Raw genomic sequence first — 22,187 nt, 5'->3', positions numbered from 1 at the left:
ACAGCGCTCGGCAGCCAGGCTTCTAACTGGAGCGAATTACAGGGCGCGTTCCACGCCTCTGTTTAAGGAGCTCCACTGGCTGCCGTTTATTTTCCGGGCCCAATTCAAGGTGCAGGTTATCACCTACAAAGCCCTAAACGGTTTGGGACCCACCTACCTTAGAGATCGCATCACCCCCTATGAACCTGCATGCTCTCTTCGCTTCTCAGGGGAGGCCCTCCTCTCGCTTCCACCACCTTCGCAATCACGGTTGGTGGGGACGAGAGAGAGGGCCTTCTCCGTCGTGGCCTCCCGGCTTTGGAACTCGCTCCCCAGAGAGATCAGGCAGGCCCCTACCCTACTCTCCTTCCAGAAGAGCCTAAAAACCTGGCTCTTCCAAAAGGCCTTCGAGGATTAATCTTTGTAGGTTGATTCATCTGCCCACTCAACAATAGGATGCCTGGCCATAATTACTTGCACTTTATTGATTATTTTAGCCAGGAAACTACCTCTCCCATGTGATGTCTTTTGCACTTTGGCGAAGATCTGTTTTAGCCTCCTGTTTTTAATATTTTATGCAGTATATTGATTTTTATGACTGTTTTACTGATGTTGATGTCTTATTGATGTGAACAATTGTTTTTATTGTTTTATTGCTGTTATTGTATTTTTATGTCGGGCATGGCCCCATGTAAGCCGCTCCGAGTCCCTCCGGGGAGATGGGACGGGGTATAAAAATAAAGTTGTTGTTATTATTATTATTATTATTATTATTATTATTATTAGCCGAAGAGCTGCCGTTGTCTGTAGACACCTCCAAGATCATGTGGCTGGCATGACTGCATGGAATGCCGTTACCTTCCCGCCGGAGCGGTACCTATTGATCTACTCACATTGGCATGTTTTCGAACTGCTAGGTTGGCAGAAGCTGGAGCAACAGCGGGCGCTCACTCTGCTCCCGGGATTTGAACCTGGGACCTTTTGGTCTGCAAGTTCAGGAGCTCAGTGCTTTAACACACTTTGCCACTGGGGCTCCTTTGGAGTTGTTATAAAGCTACAAAAATAACCCAAGTTATATTCAGCCAAGGCCAGAAAGAAAACGTAAGCTCTAATGTGACTAGCTGAAGTATCCTTTTTTACTCATGATTTTTTTTTTTCGTATCAGGAGCGACTTGAGAAACTGCAAGTTGCTTCTGGAGTAAGAGAATTGGCCGTCTGCAAGGACATTGCCCAGGGGATGCCCGAATGTTTTTGATGTTTTACCATCCTTGTGGGAGGCTTCTCTCATGTCCCCGCATGGAGCTGGAGCTGATAGATGGAGCTCATCCGAGCTCTCCCTGGGTGGGATTCGAACCTGGCAGCTTGCAGATTAGCAGCCCAACCTTCAAGTCACGAGGCTTTAACCCACTACTCCACCGGGGGCTCCTTTACTCATGATACAGATGGTGTTCTGGGTCTTGGGGTGTCCATGGGAGGTCTGGACCCTTGTGCAGTCTATAGCCAAGCTTTCCTTGAGAAGATGAGAAAGACAACATCACTTTGTCCCAAAATCGTCCCTGTCTGTCTTAAAATCTTCCACGTTTTAATAATTTCACATCTCATGACACAGTGCTTTATAACCTTTAATCTTGTGAGCATTGTGATGCTTTCACATTTCTGACACACTAGTAATTCTTGTTGGACAAATGTCTCACTTCTCTTGCTCTTCTCCATAGGGCTATTGGCCCTTAGGCAGGCATGTCCGAAGCCTGGCACGTGAACCAATTGTGGCCCCTGTTCAAATTTCCACTGGCCCTCTCTCTCCAGGCCTCTCTCCCTTGCTTCTTTCCTCCCTCCCTTCCTTGACTTACTTTCTCCCTCCCTTTCTTGACCACAGTCAATGCCTTCCTGATAGATGGCCATGCCACCTCTGCTGAAAAGCCTCCAGAGATGGAGACTCCACCAGACTCAGAGGCAGCATATGCCACAGTCTGAAATGATTTGAAAGAGCACAACAACAACAATCCCAATTAACTTGACTCTCTCATCAGCCAAAAGCTGATTTCCACTTTCTGCTAAAGGACTGGTACATTTATGTTGGTTAAAATTGTTCTTTGCTTTATATATTGTATTGTTCTTTCATATATATATATTTGCACTACAAAGAGACATATACAGTGTGCATAGGAATGTACCGTATATACTCGAGTATAAGCCGACCCAAATATAAGCCGAGGCACCTAATTTTACCACAAAAACTGGGAAGACTTATTGACTTGAGTATAAGACGAGGGTGGGAAATGCAGCAGCTACGGGTCAATTTCAAAAATAAAATAGATATTAATAACATTGCATTATTTGAGGCATCAGATTTGAGGTTAAATGTTTTTGAATATTTATTTAAAACTGTAATTTAAGATAATAATAAGACTTTAATAAGAAGTTATTATTGGACTTTTGGCCCAATGCTACTGGCCCTGTTGTAACGGTCACACAGTGTTTTATTGTTCTAATTGAATATGATATTGATTTTTAAGTGTGCTTTTACGATTGTTGGTTTTCACTATATTTTGTATTATATGTGGCATTAATCTTGCCATTATGGAAGACCGCTCTGGGTCCCCCTGTGGGAGAAGAGCGGTATACAAACAAACAAACAAACAAGACTGTCCAACTCTGAATACCTATATACTCAAGTATAAGCCGACCTGAATAGAAGCTGGCCAGGATCCTCACTCGAGTATAAGCCGAGGGGAGCTTTTTCAGCCCTAAAAAAGGGCTGAAAAACTAGGCTTATACTCGAGTATATACAGTATGTGTTCATGCTTTTTTTTTTCAAACTATAATCCACCCCAACAAGCTGAGAGACTGTGAACTGCCCCTCATTTTAAAATGTTTGGGCACCCCTACCCTAAGGGCTTACCTACACTAACAAAAAGACCTGCATTCACCTAAAATCCATCACTGGCTGTCTCCATGATGATGGGGACTTCTGGTGAATATCCCAAGTTTACTGGCCTTAATCCAGCTTTGGTCTGATCCCCTGTTCAAATGGACACTGCCATCACCCTTTCTTTGCTCTGATCAGCAGAATGGTTTTCTCTTTATGTTGCTAACATCACTCGCCACCAGCCACCGAGCTTGCTGGGAACACCTGGCCATCTCATGTTATGTTGCTCCACCCGCTCCTCCCTGGTTATAAGGCCATTCAATTCTGACATTAAAAAACAGATAGACTAGCAGGTACATATGGAATCCAGGGCTGCTCATGGGCTGATATACACCTGAGGAACCTGTCCAATGTAGATACAGCCTAAGCCATCATACCACCAACTTTTTGCTTGCCAGGAGGACATCCTATTGCACACCCCACCTTTAATGACTTAAAATGATGCCAAGTGACCTTACTCATTTACAGGTTGCCATTTCTTATTTATATCCATCACCACAACCAGCAACCCCAGACTCATGGCCAAGTAGCAATTGGTGTTTGAATTCCCAGCACAGACTCTGCAGTGTGGCAGACTCTGGAATTGTGATGCACATCTTTTCTATCAAGCTCAACACATGCAGATCAACATAATTGTTCTATGTGCTCCAGATAATTTGATGTCCCTTTCAGGCAACATCAAATGCTACCAACATCCAATGCTAACACTTATTTGGAAGAAAATAGGGATTTGTCCTTGCAATCATCTCTCGCTCTCGCTCTTTCTTCGTCTCTCTCTGAAATGCCTTTCAAAGCTTTTGGCAATATGTGGTCTACAAACACAGTGCAGGATTTCAAAGGTAGTGAAGAAAGAAAGATTAGGCAAATGCAATCATAGTGCCATTCATTTAACTGTTGGGAGGATAGGGATAGAGGTAGATGGAAACTGCGTTGTATCAAGCAATCAGATAATAATATTCTCAATCAAGAGTTGGGAAGAGAAAATGTGTTGCTGGCATTGTGTAGTCAAAGTGGCAGTGTATTATTTTATCTCAGTTTCCTTTCAGGATGAAAAGGTACTTTTTCTAATCTGCATCAGCCTTTATGGATCAGACCATAATGATATGGCTGTGATATCAAAAGGAACATAGAGTCCAAATTGAGGGAATCATAGGATCATAGAGTTGAAAGAGAACACAAGGGCCATCCAGTCCAACCCTTCACTGTGTAGGAATGGCATTGGTGCCACTTGATTTTTCTTTGGTTAATCCTCACCTGGAATATTGTGTCCTGATTTGGATACCACCATTCAAGAAGCATATTGGTTAGCTTGAATGTGTCCAGAAAAGGGTGAGCAAGGTGATCAAAGATCTGGAAACCAAGCCTGAACAGGTACAACTAAAAGAGCTGAGTCTCTCAGCTGGGCCTAAGGTGCTACCATTGCCATCATCGCTGGGTCACTGGTCAACAAGCAGCTCCACTGCAGGGATTTGTTGGAAATATCACTTTGGCCTCATGGTTGACCAATAATCAGAAGTGACATTGCCAGCAAGCGTGTGTGAAGGAACTGCTTGTGGCCAGCAATACAACATTAGGGTACTGGATGTGTAGACACTGGATTGGTCCATGACTCCAAAACACAAATGATACATCCAAAATATTGGGATATGTAAACTCCCTGCAGCAGTTGAGAGATGTCCACATTGTTGGACCTGTGTAGACATGGCCTAAGACTTGGAAGAGCAGCTATGGAGGAACCAGATAAGATCTTCAAGAATAATGGTATATCACAATGTCAGAGAACTGTATACTGTAGCTACTCCAATTTCTATGTATGGTTGTAAAAGCTAAGATAGTGAAGAAAGCTGAGAAAAAGAAAATCAGGTTTATTTGGAATGTGATGCTGGAGGAAAGTTTTGCAGACATCACAGACTACAAGACGAGAAATAAATAGGTCTGAGAGAAAACCAGAGCTGAACTCTCACTAAAGGCAAAATGATTATTTGGAGGCTATCACACTTTGGACATATTTTGAAATGGCAAGACTTGTTATGAATAACCTTTCAATAACTTTAAAGCATGGGTTCTTTTTATTGCAATTTCAGTCAGACGTATAGCAGAACTTTTACAGAACAACAAAAATGACATTAGACCTACAGATTCTATGCCACTACATTTGATTGACAAACAACCTACAGTTACATTGGCTAACAAACAGACGGGGGGGGGGGTGTTACATTTTCACTCAGCATTCACACACAACATGCATCCATCTTCATGCATACAAAGGTTACCATCTTTTCTCCCTCCTTGGAGAAGCACCTGCTTAGGCCAGACCCAGCTTCCAATGCAGCATGCCAACACATAGTTGCAAAATGCCCAAAACGCCAAAGCTTCAAAACTCCAAAAAGAACATCTCCAAAACGCACTCCTTTCTCTTCTCTTGAGAAAAGGAGGCCCCAAAAGTGACCAGAATCCTGCTTTCTCATAGCAGATCTGACACATACACTATCTTTCTCCTTCCCAATGGAGCAGAGCTTATCGGGTGAACACGTCTCTGTCTGTCACAATTTCTGGACTGTCATAAGGTTACTTATATAGCAATATTTGGCTGATGTTGTCCCCAAAGTTGTAAATGAATGATAGATAGACATCTTCCATCCCGGAATATCCTGGCTCGATCTCAGCTTCCTGGACCAGATGTTGATTCCTCTTGATTGGTGTTGGCAAATACAAGCAGCTCTGTGTTGACTTCCTTCTTAACCGTGGTAAACATTTCCTTAACTTGATGTAAGCATTTCTCTTATCATTGTCAGAGTTCTTATCACAGTTTACCAGGCAGGTCAACTATTTCAGGTCTCATTAACAGGTTTTAATTACAATTCAGCAAGCGGGTAGTTAATGGTTTGCATGCCTTAAGTCTACAGACTGATGTCTCCAAAATTACCAGCTCACATTCATTCATCTGCCATTCATACCCACACATATTCATATTTCATTTTATCTAGTTACACATTTATTGAAACATAGAATAATATGAGAAAAGTGGGAATTTGAAGGAAAGCTGGTAACCATCAAGGAATCCGTGGCCCTAAGTTTGGAAGATCTGAGCAGGGCAGTTGATGACTGGGGCAGCTAGAGGTCTCTCATTCATAGGGTCTCCATAGGTCAAAATTACATAGAATAATAGAATCCTAGAAAGACAGAAAAATAGATTTGGAAGAGACTATTAAGGACCATCTGGTCTAACAGCAAAACAGTGACATATGCCATTGTCAAACATGCATTTCTTCCTAATTTTTTGGTAGAATCCCTTTTCCTATAGTTTGAATCCGTGTCCTAGCAGCAGAAAACAAGCTTGATCCATCTTCAATATGTCATCCTTTCAAATATTTGAACATGGCTATCATGACCCCTCTTTATGAATCAGGAAAAAGTGGGATGAAAAATAATAATAATAAAATAATTAAATATACCCAGCTCCCTACGTTAGTTCTCATAGGGATGCATAATTTCCAGATCTTTGTCCATTTTGGACATGTTCCATTTTGCCAATGTCTTTCTTGATCTGTGGTACTCAGAACTGGACACAGAATTCCAGGTGAGGTCTGACCAAAGCAGAGTGAAATGGACTTCACAGCAAATAACGAGAACAACAAACTTACATTATTTTACACCTGTGTTTTTATGGATAGTGTGGATGAGGGGTTGGTTGTGGAACTGAAGCCCAGCTAAGAACAGCAAGTCCCTCAGCCACATCCAGGAGCAACAACTAGCTACTTAGCCTGCTGGCCAAACACAAAAGAGTTTTGAAGAGCCCATTGAGGAAGGATTAATAGTAACTTTCCTTCTGGAACAGAGAAGAGAAAGATCTCAGCTGAGGTGTTCACTCAGAACCGCTGAGAGAATAGGCAGAAATAGGGATCAGCTGTAAAAACAGCATTTAAGACTTTACAATATGCTGTCTGATTGCTGGTTGCAACGTTTGAAATCATGCTTTGATTTCTGTGCTTTGGAGAGCTCTGCACAATGCTTGGAGTTCTGAATAGTTTTGTCAGTTGTACATTTGCTGATCGGATTGAATCAGGACTGCATTTTGGCTACATTTTGATGTGGTGACTCTAAAAACCAGAAATACTTTTTAAAGAGCGGTCTGCTGGTAATTCAATTCAATGGTTTTCACCTTAGAGTCAACAATGGTGCCCTATATTTGGCAATATGAAGCTCTAGGAAACAATGCAGTTCATCTTTCAAGGTATTTTGTGTGTGTGTGTGTGTGTGTCAGAAGCAACCGGAGTTGCTTCTGGAGTGAGAGAATTGGCCGTCTGCAAGGACGTTGCCCAGGGGACGCCCGGATGTTTTGATGTTTTACCATCCTTGTGGGAAGCTTCTCTCATGTCCCCGGATGGAGTTGGAGCTGATAGAGGGAGCTCATCCGCGCTCTCCCCGGGTGGGATTCGAACCTGGCAGCTTTCAGGTCAGCAACCCAACCTTCAAGTCACGAGGCTTTTATCCCCTAGGCCACCGGGGGCTCCAATCTTTCAAGGTAAAGGTTTCCCTTGACATTAAGTCTAGTCGTGTCCAACTCTAGGGGGTGGTGCTCATCTCCATTTCTAAGCCAAAGAGCCAGCATTGTCTGTAGACATTTTCTAGGTCACGTGGCCAGCATGACTTCATGGAGTGTCATTACCTTCCCACATTAGCGGTATCTATTGATCTACTCACATTTGCAAGTTTTCAAACTGCTAGGTTGACAGAAGCTGGGCTTAACAGCGGGAACTCACCCTGCTCCCCGGATTCAAACCGCTGACCTTTTGGTCAGCAAGTTCAGTGGTCTAATTAGCACAGCAAATGGAACATTTATTGACAGCCATATAATCTTCATGTGTTTCTAGTCAGGCAGCCTAGATTTTTGTGGCTAATGCTACAGGTTAGTGACTAATATGTTAGTGAGTAATTGAGGTTATCAGTTACAGAGGTTACACACTACAGACAGGAAATATCAATTCATTCAGTCTATCCAAATGCCAAATAAAGTATCTGTGTTTCAACATTCATGCAACATTTACCACAATCCTCTGGGAATTCCCTGTCTCTGGTAAATAACTCATGACAACAAAATATGGACTTAATAATGAGAAAGCTCCCCAGATATGAACAATCCATAACAATTATGAATGGGTGGTAATGCTGTATATGGTATTCCTAGCAACACTCCATCATCAGAAAGAATGCTTGGCGTCTCTCCTCTGAGAAGTCTTCAAGGGCAACCCGTAAACAATTTAGACTCCTACATCATCATGTCACCAGGCAGAAGGAAAAATGCCTATTTTATGCAAGAAAATGGTGTCTGTACTTCCGAGAGTATTTCTTGCAAGAGTCTAAGCTTGTGTACTTCAGTTTAAAGGAGATATCAGCCACTCAACTTCAGTCACTTGAAGGTCTGCCACAAATTTTGCTCAGTGCAGTGTTTATTCAAGCGAAACATAGCAACGTTTTCAATCCTGAGCGGCTGACTTCATCTCCCCTCCTCCATCCTTATTTTAAACAGGAAACAATTTCTCTGGGGAGAAAAAAAAAGAAACATTTGATCACACTGCAGTCAATCTATAGGGAGTCTGTGATGCTTTCATTATATTCAGCACAGGAAAACATCTGAAGGTTGAAGAACATAAGAACCGCCTTGCTGAAATTTAAACGAATGATCCATTGATGTCCTTTTAAAAAAAAATCCTACTTCATTTGAAGTCATTTTCCCAATTAGAAAACAGCAATACATTAGCCAACCTTTCATTAACCAACATGCATTGAGCACTTGTTTCAAACATAGCTACCTTTTTCCCATTAATGTCATTTCTTTTTTTATATAAAAACATGTTACCAGAAATCAAATTAAATAAAAGCATTTGTATCATTTTCACAAACATCTTTTCAACACTGGGCTGGAATCAGACTTATAATTTAATGTAAGGGCTCTTTTTTACTATGAAGCTGCATCAACACTGATGAATTAATGCAGTTTGACACCATGTTAACTACCATGGCTCAGTCATGGAGCTCACAATTTTACAAAAGTTTTAGCCTTTTCTGCAAAAGTGTGCTAGTTTCTCATTAAACTGCCACTTTGAGAATATAGCATTGACCCATGTGGTCAATTAATTCTATTAATTCTACAGTGTAGATGTACCATGAGAAGGGCTGGACTTTAGCACAGCAGGTTAAAACTCCAGCTGCAGTAAACCTTGCCAACCAAAAGGTTGATAATTCAAAGCCAGGGTCAGGGTGAGCTCCTGGCCTTTAGCCCAGCTTCTGACTACCTAGTGGTTCAAAAGTAAAATGTGAGTAGATAAATAGGTACCGCCTTTTTAAGAAGCAGGGAGGCATTTTAAGGTACCCATAAGGAAATTCCAGAAAAATGCCGGTGATTCAACCAAGGACAACATTTACGAACAAAGCTCTTTATTAGGGAGAAGGAACGGCAGCACCCCTACCCCCATGGCCAGAACTGAGCACAAACTTCCAAGATGCTGAAGATGGGAAAAGCCATATATACCTCTTTCTATGTCTGTCATGTCAGTGTATAAATGGCATTGAATGTTTGCCGCATATGTATGTTCTGTGATCCGCTCTGAGTCCCCTTCGGGGTGAGAAGGGCGGAATATAAATACTGTAAATAATAATAAAAAAATAAGTAGTGTTCCACTATAGCAGTAGTTTGATACCACTTTAAATGTTGCATCCTTTTCCAATGGAATCAGGGGCTTTGTAGTTTGATGACAGTTTTCAAAGAATAGCCATGTTAATCTCTTGCAACATTAAAAGGAGGGAGGAAGGGGGTGAAAAATGTGTCACTAGTTTTCAAACTTTTTTTCATTTTGCATGAGCTTTTATGGATATAAAGCCACTTCTTCAGATGCAGTACAGAGTGATATTAAAGCCTCAGGCATGAAACATATTTATACAGTTATGGAAGTGTGATAGGATGTAATACAAGATCCAGAGTGATGCACGTCATCCTCTCACCCTAAATTTTGAAAGTGCTGCATAAGGTAATACAAGTCTTTCAGATTTTTGTAGTGATCAATTAGGGTTGATGAGTAAACATATCTGCTTACAAAATGTCGTTTTCCCAGGGTTCAAAACTGTCTCTGAGATTCTTCTTCTTCCTATATGTGCAGTAGCAAGGGCTCTTGTATTAATATATGACATGTATATATTAGGCTTGAGCGATCCATGAAAAAATTGATTCTAAATTCGTTTCAAAAGTAGGGGGCGCCAGCGTTTCGTTTCAGATGTCATTTCCGAATTTTGCCCCCCAAAAAATTCGAAATTAACGAAAATTCGTTATTTTCTAAATTAATTCGTTAATGGCGGACGCGCATGCGCAGTGGCCAAAAAAAAACAGCACGAGGGGAGATTTTACAGGACTCTCCCGCCCTCATTTTTTGAGTGATCTTCTTCAAACTTGGTACAGTGGTAGAACACATTTAACACTGATAGCTCACCAAAATTTGGAACGTTTCCCTTATCCTCTGATTTTTGGCAAATTTTCATAGCTTTTATAATAAACCATTTTTTAATAATTGCAGAAATCTGTTCCTGGTTTGAAAGTCTTATTTCCTGTTTCATTGGGTTGTCTTTACTGTGAAAGTCATTGTTCTACTTCAGAAACTTTGTTTTTGTGGCTGAAACTTTGTTAAATTGGTGGACCAAACCATAATATGTTCCATCCATGTCGCTTGCACAAAGTTCAGGCAGTGTCATAGATTTTGCCATGTTTCTATGACAGAACCAATTAGGAAATGACATTTATCACCAGGAACAGAAATCATAGTACACCATCAAATCCTTCCTGACAGATGGCCATCAGCCTCTGAATAAGGAAATTAGTTCCTGGTTTGAAAGTGCTATTTCCTGTTCCATTGGCTTTTCTGGGCTGAGAGTGTGTGACTTGCCCAAGTGGGTGGCAGAGTGGGGAATCATGCCACAATTGGAGTCCAAAATTCAAACCTCTTCCTCCCTCCTTCTCTCTAAACTTCTCATACCTTCCAAGAATTCACATACTGTATGAAAGTTTGGTCAAGATGGTCAGAGGAGGGCAACTAAAATGATCTAGGGTCTGGAGAACAAGCCCTATGAGGAGTGGCTTGAAGAACTGGGCATGTTTAGCCTGCAGAAAAGAAGGCTGAGAGGAGACATGATGTATAATATGTGAGGGGAAGTCATAGAGAGGAGGGAGCAAGCTTGTTTTCTGCTGCCCTGCAGACTAGGACACTGAACAATGGCTTTAAACTACAGGAAAGGAGATTTCACCTGAACATTAGGAAGAACTTCCTCACTGTGAGCTGTTCAGCTATGGAACTCTCTCCCCAGGCTGTGGTGGAGGTTTCTTCTTTGGAGGCTTTTAAGCAGAGGCTGGATGGCCATCTGTTGGGAGGGATTGGATGGTGTCTTCCTGCCTGGCAGAAGGGGTTGGGCTGGATGGCCCACGAGGTCTCTTCCAACTCTACTGTTCAATGACGCTATGATTCTAAGTGAGGACAAAAGGGGGTGGGGAATGTTAAGAGGAGAGAGGGCCTGGAACACCTGGGAATTGTAGTTTGCAAGTGGGCATAGTACTATTGGAGAAACGTTTGCTTCAGCCCAATGCTTTTATAAATGGTCAATATTCAGAGGCTTCCTTCTCCTGCATTTTGAAAGCTATTATGATGAAATTTGCCAGAATGGAAGCAAAAATTAAGTACTCTGCCTATCAAGTTTCATAATGTTTGACCCATCCACTGATTTTTGGGGATTTCTGAAGCAACACTTTTTTAAAATGTTAGCAGATCAATAGCCACGCCTCCCTGTCCTTCTTCCTTCCACTTTGATTGGCTTGCTAAGGCTTCTGGGAAATGGAGTTTTTTCTCTCGTTATGGCGAATTGCTTCATTAATGGTCAATATTCAGAGACTTCGTTCTCCTGCATTTTGAAAGCTATTATGATGAAATTTGCCAGAATGGAAGCAAAAATTAAGTACTCTTTGCCTATCAAGTTTCATAATGTTTGACCCATCCACTGATTTTTGGGGATTTCTGAAGCAACATTTTTTTAAAATGTTAGCAGATCGATAGCCACGCCTCCCTGTCCTTCTTCCTTTCACTTTGATTGGCTTGCTAAGGCTTCTGGGAAATGGAGTTTTTCTCTCGTTATGGCGAATTGCTTCATTAATGGTCAATATTCAGAGGCTTCGTTCTCCTGCATTATGAAAGCTATTATGATGAAATTTGCCAGAATGGAAGCAAAAATTAAGTACTCTTTGCCTATCAAGTTTCATAATGTTTGACCCATCCACTGATTTTTGGGGATTTTTGAAGCAACATTTTTTTAAAAATGCTAGCAGATCGATGTCCATGCCTCTCCCTCCCTCCCTCTTCCGCTCTGATTGACTGAGAGGCATGCCAACATGGCTTCTCCTCTCAGAGGGGCTACAGCTTCATCCGAAGACATCAGAAACAAACGAAAAAAGGTACTTTTATTATTCAAATTCGTAATATTTGTAAGGGCAGTGAGCAGATGGTTCAATATTAATTCAAAATTGCTTACGAAACGAATTTTTAACGAATTTAACGAAATAACGAAAAATTTGCTCTAGCCTGGTATATATCTTGTTATTAGTGAGCAGTTGTTTTAAGATTTAGAACTTGAATCCCAGAAGTTGAAATAGATGCAATAAAATGACTGACAGCAAGAGCTCGGGGGGGGGGGGGGAAGCATAAGATACTTTGTTCTCCATCTTTCCTTCTGAGATCCTGCATTGCTTTAGTGTAGCATAAATTCCTGCTGCAGAGTTATGCTACTCAACCTGTCTACTGAATATCAAGGTGCTGCAATGTAGGCAGATCAATGGCCAATTTGTATGGTACACAGTCCATGGTGTAAGTGCAATGCACAATGTGCATAGGCAATGCATAGAGGGAATGTATTTTGACACTATACTCTTGCTGTCATATTTGAAATGGCCCACATGTTCAACTCCACTTTTCTCCCTTTAGCTGCATATATCTGTTACTCAAAGTCCAATAAAAATAATGTCTCGTACATAGCAGAATCTATGCCTGCATATGTTACTATCAGAATTTGTTCACAGAATCAGAGTTGGAAGAGATCATAAGGACAGTCCAGTCCATTGCCATGCCTTCATGACATTCCTGACTTATGGTGACCTGAAGGTGACTCTAATATATGGTTTTCTTCTCAAAGTTTGTTCAAAGGAGGTTTCCCACCCAGTGGGCTTCTATAGTCCTATCTTTTGGGATAGCAGAGACAAACTCTCTTCCTTCTCTCAATGACATCCCTTGCTGTATTCATAATAGGCAACCATATCATCCCCTTGTTGTCTCTTCTCCAAGCTGAACATGCTCAGGTCCTTCAACATTTCCTCAAATATTTCTCATACATCTTATCATCCTTTTTTACTTTTCTCTAAAAATATTCCAACTCCTCTATTGTTGTTTTGGGTGCCTTCTAGTCATTTCCAGCCTAGATTCCAGCAAGATTTGTTTGGAAGAGGTTTGCCATTGTCTCCTCTGCAGTTAGGTAAACATGACATTCCCAAGGTCATCCACTGGGTTTCCAAGATTGAGTGAGGACTTCAACCTGGTCTCCATAGTCTAAATTCAAACCACTATAGCAGCCTTAAAACAGAGCTACTGAAAACCAAGATGACTGTTAGGGATTTCTCTTCTTCAGAAGAGGAAGGGGAGCAGGAAAGTGTTCATGAATCTGAGGGTGAGTTGGAATCTGAGGAGGAGATTTTGAAGTACCCACATTTCAGGAGAAGCAAAAGGACAGAGCAGAGACATCGTTCAGCTGGAATAGCTGCAGCTGAGTAATTGGGAATTGCCCTAGCAGTTGTGAGGGGACTCGGGGCTATAAAGCAGAAGCAGCCCGCTCTTGCTGGTAACAAACTGACTGTTCACTCCCCTTGTGCCTGCTTCAAGTCTGCATCTGGGACACTGCTCCTAGGGATTTATTGCTGTTTCTTTGTCTGAAGTAAGACTGCTATTTGATTTGGGAATTTAACAGAGACTAAGAACTGTGTTTACCCTAAGACTTCCTTGTTTCCTTTTGCATTATACCACTGAGTGTGCTGTACTTTATGTTTGCTGAAGTAAAGCAGTTTTCATTTACTTACCACAGTGTTTTAATGCTGTTCTTGAAAGACAAAACAGGACAATGACTTCAACAATAACTATGACTTAAATTAGCCATTGTGCCTGTATTGTAGAGAAATAGTATCTATTTAGTTATCCATCCATCCACCTATCCTCAAAATTACACTAACACATATTGGAATGAAAGGTTATCATGTTCTGGGTTGTTTTCCTTGAAAAATGTCATTTAACATAATTAATATTAACTATTAATGACAGAGAGACAGAGATTCTAAAAACTGAGTGTTGCAAATGGAGTGTAACTAATCACATCAGGTTTAGATACATTCAAATCATTTCATCCATCTAAATAAATGTGTTGTTTTCCTTACCTTTCCGTTACATTGTGAATAAGGAAGAAGAATTTTCAAGAACACTTTCAAAATGCACTTTCCTCTGAAAGCTCTTGCTTTCTTATCTCCAAACCAGGTGCTTTTTTTTCCTCTTGTTGTTTTGCCGGTTAAAAGAAATGAAGGGCTATGAAGGCTTGGAACCTTTTCCACAGAAATATGACAGAGCAAGGGAGAATGAAAATCTGAGCAAATGAAAATTATTCGAGGGATGAATGTGGCCATGAATAGAAAAAGGATTAGTGTACTATACTCAAATAGAAATGAGGCAAAGTAATCTTTGTGGTTGAGGAAATCTTTGTGATTTTTGCTTTCAGGTGTGTGACATGGGAATAACTGAGAGCTATTTCAAAGCAGAGTGAAACTGCAAATAATTGAGGGAGCAAAAGAGAAAGGAAGGAAGGAAGTCACAAATTTCAGTTAGCTGTATATTATAAGACTATTTTCCAGTGATCAGAAACTCAGTTAATATCAATTAACTGAGTTTCTGATCACTGTTCTTCCTCATTATCTCCTTGTCCATATTTACTGGGGTTTTCTACTCCATGGTGGGTGGTAGATATGAAGACCAAGCAGGATGTGCAGCAAATAGGAAGAAGGGGCAGAAAGAGGAAGCCAGCAGTGCTATTTAAAAAAGACCGGAAAGTCTAGGCAGACATTGAGACATGGAGAGACAACAAATGGAGGTAGAATCATAGAATCACAGAGCTGGAAGAGACCTCATTGGCCATCCAGTCCAGACCCCTGCCAAGAAGCAGGAAATTGCATTCAAAGCACCCCCAACAGATGGCCATCCAGCCTCTGCTTAAAGGCCTCCAAAGAAGGAGCCTCCACCACACTCCCTCCGGGGCAGAGAGGTCTAGTGCTGAACAGCTCTCACAGTGAGGAAGTTCTTCCTAATGTTCGGGTGGAATCTCCTTTCCTGTCGTTTGAAGCCATTGTTCTGTGTCCTAGTCTGCAGGGCAGCAGAAAACAAGCTTGCTCCCTCCTCCCTAGGACTTCCCCTCACATATTTGTACATGGCAATCATGTCTCCTCTCAGCCTTCTCTTCTGCAGGCTAAACATGCCCAGTTCTTTAAGCCTCTCCTCATAGGGCTTGTTCTCCAGACCTTTGATCATTTTATTTGCCCTCCTCTGGACGCTTTCCAGCTTGTCAACATCTCCCTTCAACTGCGGTGCCCAGAATTGGACACAGTATTCCAGGTGTGGTTTGACCAAGGCAGAATAGAATAAGGGGTAGCATGACTTCCCTGGATCTAGATACTAGGCTCCTATTTATGCAGGCCAAAATCCCATTTAGCTGCTGCATCACCTTGTTGGCTCATGTTTAACTTATTGTCCACAAGGACTCCCAAGATCTTTTTCACACATACTGCTGTTGAGCCAGGCATCCCCATTCTGTATCTTTTCATTTCATTTTTTCTGCCTAAATGGAGTATCTTGCATTTGTCCCTGTTGAACTTCATTTTGTTCATTTCAGACCATCTCTTTAATCCATTAAGATTGTTTGGGATTCTGCTCCTGTCTTCTGGAGTGTTAGCTATTCCTCCCAATTTGGCGTCATCTGCAAACTTGATGATCATGCCTTCTAGCCCTTCGTCTAAGTCATTAATAAAGATGTTGAACAGAACCGGGCCCAGGATGGAACCCTGTTTATAGCACTCCACTCGTCACTTCTTTTCAGGATGAAGAAGATGCATTTGTGAGCACCCTTTGTGTTTGTTCACTTAGCCAATTTCAGATACACCTAACTAGTTTTGCCTAGCCCACATTTGACAAGATTTTTAGTCAGAAGGTCATAGGGAACCTCGTCAAAGGCCTGCCTGAAATCCAGATAGCATACATCCATGGCATTCCCTGCATCTACCCAGTTGTAACTCTATCGAAAAAAGAGATCAGAATAGTCTGGTATCATTTGTTTTTGATAAATCCATGTTGACTATTATCGATGATCGCATTCTTTTCTAAGTGCTTGCAGGTGTTACAGATGAGACACCATGAGACAAAGGGAAGTGGAGAAGCAGAGAAACAGAGAGAACAGAAAGAATCACAGGTGAAAGAGGAGTGGTATATAGTTGATATAAAAGACAAAATAGAGTCATCAAGTAGAAAGACCCAGGGAAGTAAGTAAGAACCTAAAAGGCAAGGAGAGGAACAGACAAGAAGAAAAGGGCACAAGAAGGACAGCAGCAAGGAGACACAATAGAAGGATCAGTGAAGATTTTGATATCAGCATAGGACTTTATCTCAAGAAGCTGCTATTTAGTGGCAATTGCACAATTACTGATAATGGCAATATACCAATATGAGCATTATCACTATCACACATCTCTATATTCATGCAACTGTGCCAGTTCACCAATCCACAGTCCCACATTCTTACTTCCACATAATCTCGTAACACTCTTCTCTGCCAAAGAGTGTTGGTGCCTTACCAAACTACAGCTCCTGGGATTCTATAGTACTGAGTCTTGGTAGTCAAAGCAGTGTAAAATTACATTTATTATACCTGTGGTTCTCAAACTCTGCTCCATTGAGGTCTTAGGGCTAGGAAGAAATCCCTAAATGGAAGTTCTATTGGTTAATATGAGAGAGATTCGATGAGACAGCTGTTGTGCCTTAAAAAACATTTTTGTCAAAACCTTTTTAAAATCCCTAAAATCAGTACACATATAAATATTTCTGCATGTTGTGGGGAATGATCCCCTGTTATCTCCTGTAATTGTATAAAAATTAAAGGAGATGGCTCTTGTAGTTTTTTAAAAAAAATTGTTTATAAAAAATTGAAAATTCCCCAAAAATTCATGGATAAGTGAAATGTTCTGAAACTTGATGGGCTAACAGTGGTAAATGTGTTCTACCATTGTAGCAAGTTTCACCCCAATAGCTGTAAAAATGAGGGAGAAAGGAGTCCCTGAAGTTTCCCCACTTGCGTAATTACTATAACGAAAAAATAACGAAATTTAATTACTCTCATTATAGTAATGAACTTTTAACTAACAATCTTTTAGAAACACTTTAGATATGAAACACCAATGCCCCCTAATTTTGTAAAGAGTTTTGAAACACCTTTTTCATTAATCACACAGCCCTACTTTTTCCTTTGGGTTTAAAGCAATGGAAATTAAAAGTCTGGAAATATTCTATTACAACATTTGCTTTTTTTTTGTTTTGCATGTGTTAGCATTGGATACCTATGATTGATATGGACCTACTATATTTGCATGTACTATATCAGATTCTCGCTCATCGTATTACAGCACAGGGGCTAAATGTTATTGTCTCCTGAGCTTCAAATACAGATTCACTCTGCTTTTTCCAGAAATCAAAAAAACCTTCCAAAATACAAAATGTTTTACTGTCTTCTCCATTCTACTTTTGAAGAAAGGAAGCTAATTCACGTCCAGCCCCAATGAATTTTTCTCATGGAGTTGTCATTCGGCCACAGTCTGAAATTTTAAGGGGATAAAGGCAACCGGGGAGAACTCCTGCTAGATTTATACACCAGGGCATCAGAGGACAGCAAAGTCCTATTGCATCTTGTTGCTTTGGGTCAGAGAATGTTGCAATGCTGTTTGGCTAATAAACATCATGTTTTCTTTCTGTTTAACTCATGGGCAAGCATGGCATGGATTGGTCAGGAACAGAAATTCTGCAGCATTCCCCAAGTCCATAGATAAATGTCTGTGTGATTGCCTCACTCAGATGCCAAAATAATCTCATTCAGATGCCCCAACCTTTGATACTTCACACTTTCCTCCTTTGCTTCTCTGCTGCAGACAACACAGCATAGCCAAGTTCCTCCACCATTTTATATAGAGTGAGTCTACACTTATGTAGTTGCACTATGCCAACTTTCTGCTAAATGCTAGTGATGTGCATTTGTATGGAATTACTATCCGTTTTGTTTTGTTTCATTCATTCTGTTCCATTTTTGTTTTTGTTTGCCGCTTCCGAAAATGGGACCCTATCTGAATGGGATTTTTGTCTTGCATTTGAAAAAAAACGAAAAATTTTGGACCACTGGCGACAATGGGAAGGCTTCAAAGGCTTGCCTACCCCTCAGTTCTAGGCTTAGAGGGGTGAAAATTGCCATATGTCATACCCCAACCACCTTTGGATTCTGAACCTGATCCAGAAATGAACTTTGACCAGGATGAAGCTTATTCTGACCTTTTGCCCAGTTCTCCCAGCTCTTTTCAGTTACAGCTGCCGGCTGTTGATACTTCAGATGCTTCCTTAATTGAGAGAGATACTGGAGATGTTACTCCCCTGGGTGAACCAGATGTCCAGAGTTCCCCAGAGAACGTGCCCTTCAACTGAAAGGAGTTTTTGCATCACCAGAGATCAGAAAAACAATGGCTTAGAAGGAGTAATCACTTGGCATCTCGAGGGGATTGTGGATAAGAAGATTCCCTTGGGAACCTTTGTGGAGTTTGGTCTCCCTTTGTTGGGATCTGATCTTCATTCCATAAAAAGTGCCTTGCACTGCAGACAATTTGTGGTGTCAACGTAGCGTTTTCCTGAGAACACTTCACTGACTCCAGTTCCCTGATTTCACCAAGCCAAGCCTCCTGTTTCTGGCGGCCAAGCTGAGCCACGACTTCCAATTTAAACCGGAGTGAATTCACTTCCTTGCCTTGTTCCTGAATCAAGTTTGTTCTTCGCTTCGTCTTGTTCCTGCTTTGATATCTACGATCTCCTAGTGACTGGGGACGTTGTTATTCAGCCTTGCTCCCTTGTTTTTCCCTGCTCAAACTTCCCAACAGTTTGAGTGTGATTCGGTTTTTGGACTTTGGACAATAATATTGGACATTTTCCTTCATCTTTTTGGACTTATTCACACCTATCCACAAAGAACTATTTCCCACTCATCCCTTCTGCTTATGCATTCCTGAATTTATATTTGCTTTCATAAAGATATTATATGATTATTGGTCTCTGTCTAGTTTCCAGTGTTCACGCTGCCTTGAGGTGCAACACCATACATGGAGTGCATATCAACCTCTTTTAGGCCACCAACTTTTAAAAGGTTTTCTAAACAGACGGTAGAAGCCCAACAATTTCTTTCAATTGAAAAATAATTGTGGTTTTTTTTGTTTGTTTTTTGTTTGTTTTTTTTAAAAACAATACTACCCAGGGGGAGGAAAAGGGGAGGTGTTTAGACAAAGAATTAAGAATAAAAGATTTAAAAAATATTACAGTATAGCAAATAGAAGCAACAGTGATCCCATTCTTTCTCCCACCGTGTGTGCTCCCCAGCCAAACCCATCCCACCCCTTCAAAAATCCCAGAATAAAAATAGAGGCCAAGCAGCAGTTCAAAAGCATCTATCTTTCTTCACTCAGCCTTCCTTATGGTCTAGCTCTCACATCCATAGGTTTCTACAGAGATTGGTAGCAGAATGTATATGTTGTGATGCATTAAGGAATATCATCAAAGGTGACAGTCCAGCTTCAATGTCGGATTGCCTGCTTTATGTGATAAAGTCTCAAAAATACCAACTGGATGACAACCATTCTTTAACTAATATGAATGCAGCATTGAAGGTTCTACAAAAGCCGTCTATGCCTGGTATTAGACACCACACAGCAATATGTTTCAGACTTTATTCTCAAGGACTGAAAGACACAACTACCATTTACATGATCCCACATACACTTAAATTCTTCGAACAAGACAGCAAGCCCCCACCCTATATTTGGCTGTAGCAAATGTTTATTGATTTGTTGATCTTTGCAGTGATCTACATATGAAAGAGTTTGAATAAAGCATTGCAGAAATCTGGATATATATCAGGTCAGCATTACAACAGTCAGAAAATTGTAGAAATGTTGAAGGATCAAAATAGGATCCAGCATGGGTATAACTTATACCTAACCATGTTAAAAGGCAGATTATTAGCATTCCCCTGTGATGATTGGCAGTCTTCATATTTTGAATCAGTTTTCTTCTTGGCAGGCAGTTGGAATTGGCAGGGGGTTGGAGTGGATGGCCCATGAGATCTCTTCCAACTCTATGATTCTAAGATTCTATTATTCTATTATTCATTGTGATGTTTACTTCACACACTGATAGAAGCAGTCCCTGTTCAAAGATGAGGATGGATTCCTGTTGTCACCTTCTCTATTTTATTAAGCTCTTTGTCTGATGTTTAGCATGTGAACAGCCACTTCTCGGAGTTTTGGATTGGTCCATATTAATATTATGGAATGTGCTGAAGGAAATATGGACATCGTTATCTCTGTACTCAGTGATAGATTTGTTTGAAACAGGGAAAAGTTACTTATCATTATTATCAAACTAACAATAAATAAAAGGTAGAGTAAGAGAGTGATGAACAAAGGCCTCATGACTTTGAGGTGGACTTGAGTGTTGAGGTCCTGGACACTAGTACCATTCCCTCTGAGGTTTCTCACATGCCTCCGCAAGGAGATGAGCAAAAGAAGGGTTGCCGCTATGTTCATGCTGAAATTTATGCAAGTGAAAGTTATCTGCACTGGAATAAAACTAATCCACATGCTGATGTCAGTATCCTCATTAGTTAGTGGTGTTACAGTCTGATTACATGGTTCTTTGTATTTGAAAAACCTGAAGATGGAATGAATTGAAGAGACCATGAAAATGGTCATTGATATTCCAAGTAGTCTGGGTAGAAGCAGATTGATCCTTAACTTTAGCCAAAGGAGTAAAGAGTTGGAAAAGTTGACGACCTTCACACAGTAGAAAATGCTGAGCCAGGAGGTACACCAGAGACTGGCCATATCGAAAAAGATCCAGAAGAAATAGAGTATTCTTCTACTACCAGAAAAAGAAAATAGATGCATAAAATAGATGGCCATGCAATCCAACTCTGTTAGTAATCTGGAGGCACTCAAACAGGTCAGGAGGAATTCACAAGGTGGCATCTTCCTCTTCTGGAGCCATTGCAGCACAGTCACAGTGAAGATAAATCCATTCCCTGAAAGGGAAACAATGCACAAAATGCCTAGAATGCTCCAGGAGATGATAGCAAATGGAGACATTTGGTTAGCAGCCCTTTTCCTTTTCACAAAATGTCTGGAATATGCAATTGCTTGTGATTCTCCTTGCTTGTCTCCAATACCTAATAGAGAAAACTTTACTGTAGAGGGATTTTGAATGTTCAAATCATATGAGAGAGGAATGCAAATCTTAGGAGCGATCGGTTACTAATGATCCAATCACGTATTGGGTCACCTGAGATATGTTAAGCCTTCAGGAACTGCTTTACAATTTTGTAATTTATACTGATTGGTTTGCCATCATTGGCCATGCTGGGAATTGATGATGGAGTAATTTCCTTTTTGTGAAGAAGTGAAGAGTAACCAGAAATTAAGAGTACACCTACATTTTAGAATTAATCCAGTTTGACGTCATTTAACTGCCATAGCTATAGTATCCTGGGATTTGTAATTTGGTGAGACACCAGTATTCTTTGAAAGAAAGCTAAAGAGTCTGTAAAAGTACAATTCCCACGATTCCGTAATATTGAGCCTTGGGGGTGCCAAATTGCATTAATTCTACAGTGAGAATGCACCCTTTGTTTCTCCCTATTTCCCTTCATGTTAAAGATTTTCCTTCTTGTTTTTCACCCATCTCCTTATTCAGTGGGTAATACATATTCTCTATCAGTCTCAGAACTGGTTCTGGAAACCATTAGGTGACAGGGTTGTTGTATGTCTTTCAGGCTGACACATTAATATATTAATATATAATTAGGTGACACATTAATA

At 40.8% G+C, this 22,187-nt stretch overlaps 1 protein-coding gene across 1 annotated transcript; it reads right to left on the bottom strand.

The window, feature by feature from the left end:
• Positions 1-20,429: 20,429 nt before the first annotated feature.
• On the bottom strand, positions 20,430-21,574 carry LOC134299182 (taste receptor type 2 member 10-like). Its single transcript, XM_062981207.1, has one exon. The coding sequence runs from the start codon at positions 21,456-21,458 to the stop codon at positions 20,568-20,570; it is 891 nt and encodes a 296-aa protein (XP_062837277.1). The 5' UTR covers positions 21,459-21,574; the 3' UTR covers positions 20,430-20,567.
• Positions 21,575-22,187: the final 613 nt, after the last annotated feature.

Source organism: Anolis carolinensis, chromosome 5, assembly GCF_035594765.1.
Source record: "Anolis carolinensis isolate JA03-04 chromosome 5, rAnoCar3.1.pri, whole genome shotgun sequence".
NCBI classification, from domain to species: Eukaryota; Metazoa; Chordata; class Lepidosauria; order Squamata; family Dactyloidae; genus Anolis; species Anolis carolinensis.
This window is presented reverse-complemented; position numbering and strand designations above follow the sequence as displayed.